Below are 2,744 nucleotides of genomic sequence, written 5' to 3' on the forward strand. Positions count from 1 at the left end.
ATCATCATCATCATCATCATCATCATCACCATCATCATCATCATCATCATCATCACCACCATCATCATCATCATCATCATCATCACCATCACCATCACCATCACCATCACCACCATCATCATCATCATCATCATCATCATCATCATCATCATCATCATCATTGTGTAGAAAAAACAGAGTAGGGAGGGAGAGTCACGAGTACGGTAATTTTTCTTTCCCCACCAGGCTGTTGTTTCGCTCGATTGAGCTGCTGATCTATGTGTGGATCTATGACAACTACCACCTGATAGATCTTCCATGGGACAGCGGAGTCACATGGTTCGTGGCGTTCGTCCTCTTTGACTTCTTCTACTACTGGTTCCACCGATTCAGCCACGGTAACTTTGGGACAATTTCTTGTGTTTTCTTTAGAGTTTGAATCTTGCGCTGGTAAAAAAAACCTGTATATGTGAATATGTTTGTGTTTTTTAGTCCCTTGGTTTGGCTGCTTGGTCTGTGTTTTCTTTAGATTATAAATTTTGTGCTGTTAGAAAAACATATGTGTCATGACGCGGTAGAATCAGGCGCTCATCAATTTTTGGGCATATGGGGTTATCAGTATCATCTTAAAGCTTGTTCATTTGTCTTTACTTTTGATGGAAAAATATCCGTCTTTGTTGAATAGAAGTCAAAATATTTACGATTGAAGGAGGTCAGAGTTGCCTGGTTTCAGAAGTAAAATTAGCGAGAAAATAGCAGCCATAGTTTAGTAGCTTCCATAGCCTGAGAGTCCTTGGAAACTGAAAATTAAAATTCTTGTGCCTTAAATAGATATTTTTCCGAAAAATCCGCACTACAATGTGTTTTTAAATAGACATAACAGGTGTTAAGCCAAAAAAAGAAAGTAAGAAAAAAAATTACTCATCGGCCAAAATAATGCTGATTTCTGTGAATTTCATTATTTTGGCGAGCGACTGGTTTCAACACAATGCCTGGCATAATGTATATGTGAATAGGTTGGTGTTGGTAGTCTAGTGGTTGGTTAAGCTGCTGGATCCCCCAACCATAAAATCATGGGTTTGAATTCTGGTCAAGGCCCAGAATTGTGTCGAAGGGACTAAAACTTTGATGTTTTTTTCTTTCTTCCCCTTGCTGGTCTTGTCAGTAGATTTGTATCAATTGAATGCTTGGAAATTGGCAGCCTGTGCTGAATGTTTATCAGGTAGTTGAGAAAAAATTTGTTGTTGTTTACTGAATTTGTCAGGGTAAGACTGAATTGTGAACAACATTGAGCCTACTGTTGAGAAGGGATTAACACTAAGCATTCTGTTTGTCTAACTAGTTTTATGATTATTATGATTATTATGATGATTATTATTATTATTATTATTATTATTGTTATTTGCACTTCCTTTTCTTTTGCTGTATTATATGTTTTACCGTGGTATCCTTTTATTCGACAACTGCATTTCTTTTGTCCTTGACCTGTAAAGTGAACTTATTTATAGATGTTTTATTTTCCCTACCTTGAAGCCTTAGAATTATTTGCATCTCTTTGACTTGAGCAAAGAAATTCCATTCTGATAAACTCTAAAAGTTCTCCACTATTTTGCTGTACATAAATGCTTTTGTTTTTTCCCTCTTCGTTTTTCATTGCTCCTCAAAAACCCCAACTGCTGCTTTTTCTTCCCTCATCCTTACTATCGTCATTTTTCCTCTACTTCTTTTGTATGTTTGTCACTCTCTTGTGAACTGCTATTTCCGGGGTGCTTTGATAGTCGAAGCAGACTTTGTGTGTTGTTGAGGCTAGAGAGGTGAGCAGAGTGAGCCTGATTCCCCTTGGGGATTTCTCTGTTGACTTTCACCCCTTGGCTCTCATCTGACCTTTTGCAGTTGCGAGCGCCGTAAAAAACTCTACTAAAACAAAAACAAAACCTCAGCTGTCACTGTAACACACACCCAACTTTGTCTTGTCCTGGTAGAGAGCAACATCATCTGGGCATCTCATCAAGTTCACCACAGCTCGGAGGATTACAACCTCACCACAGCCCTCCGACAGTCTCTCATGCAGAAGTATTACAGTATGGTAAGAGACTGTAATGGAATTTAAAACTCTACTGTGCGTCTCCAAGTCACATGGGTCAGCCCCTTTTGCGACGTCTTTCGGGTGTCCAGTGGAGGGCAGTCTGTACATTAGAGTCTGGTTCTCTTCTGAGAACATGTCCAATCTGTCTCCATCTTCTTTTTATTATGGTGGTCATGTCCTCTTGCCTACATTTTCGTAACAGATCTGCGTTGGAAATCTTGTCGGGCCTGAAGATCCTGAGAATTTGGCGTAAACTGGTTGTATGAAAGGAAGATAGCTTGGCACGGTCATGATCAGTCGTCCTCCAGCATTGAGCTCCATATAGGGGTGTGGATAATACACAGCTGTTATACAGCTTTAATATGAACGTTATGTGGAAAATCAAAGGTGGTTTGAGAAAGACTAGTTTAAATTCAATGAATCATTTGTCATGTTAGCAAGTATGATTTCTACATCTTTATACAGTAAGGTGAGTAATGAGGGTAAACAATTCAATTACTCACGCTGGCAGTATTTTCTGTCAGAAGTACCCTCCCTCTCTCTCTCTTTCTCTCTCTCCCCCCCTCTCTCTCTCTGTCTCTCTGTCTCTTCCTCCTTCTCTCTCTCTCTCTCTCTGTCTCTCTGTCTCTCTCTCTTTTTCTCTCTCTCTCTCCCCCCTCTCTCTCTGTCTCTCTCTCCC

The 2,744-nt window shown here is 39.8% G+C and overlaps 1 protein-coding gene across 1 annotated transcript in view; it reads left to right on the forward strand.

Annotated features, from left to right (window-relative positions):
• LOC101851880 (alkylglycerol monooxygenase) overlaps positions 1 to 2,744 on the forward strand; it is a gene marked incomplete in the record, with an annotated part of 19,397 nt that overhangs the window by 5,329 nt on the left and 11,324 nt on the right. Inside the window, 2 exon segments of the mRNA XM_005104036.3 lie at positions 226 to 377; positions 1,962 to 2,065. Coding sequence (XP_005104093.2) covers positions 226 to 377; positions 1,962 to 2,065 — 256 coding nt within the window.

This window comes from Aplysia californica, unplaced genomic scaffold, assembly GCF_000002075.1.
Source record: "Aplysia californica isolate F4 #8 unplaced genomic scaffold, AplCal3.0 scaffold00402, whole genome shotgun sequence".
In the NCBI taxonomy this organism is placed as follows: domain Eukaryota; kingdom Metazoa; phylum Mollusca; class Gastropoda; order Aplysiida; family Aplysiidae; genus Aplysia; species Aplysia californica.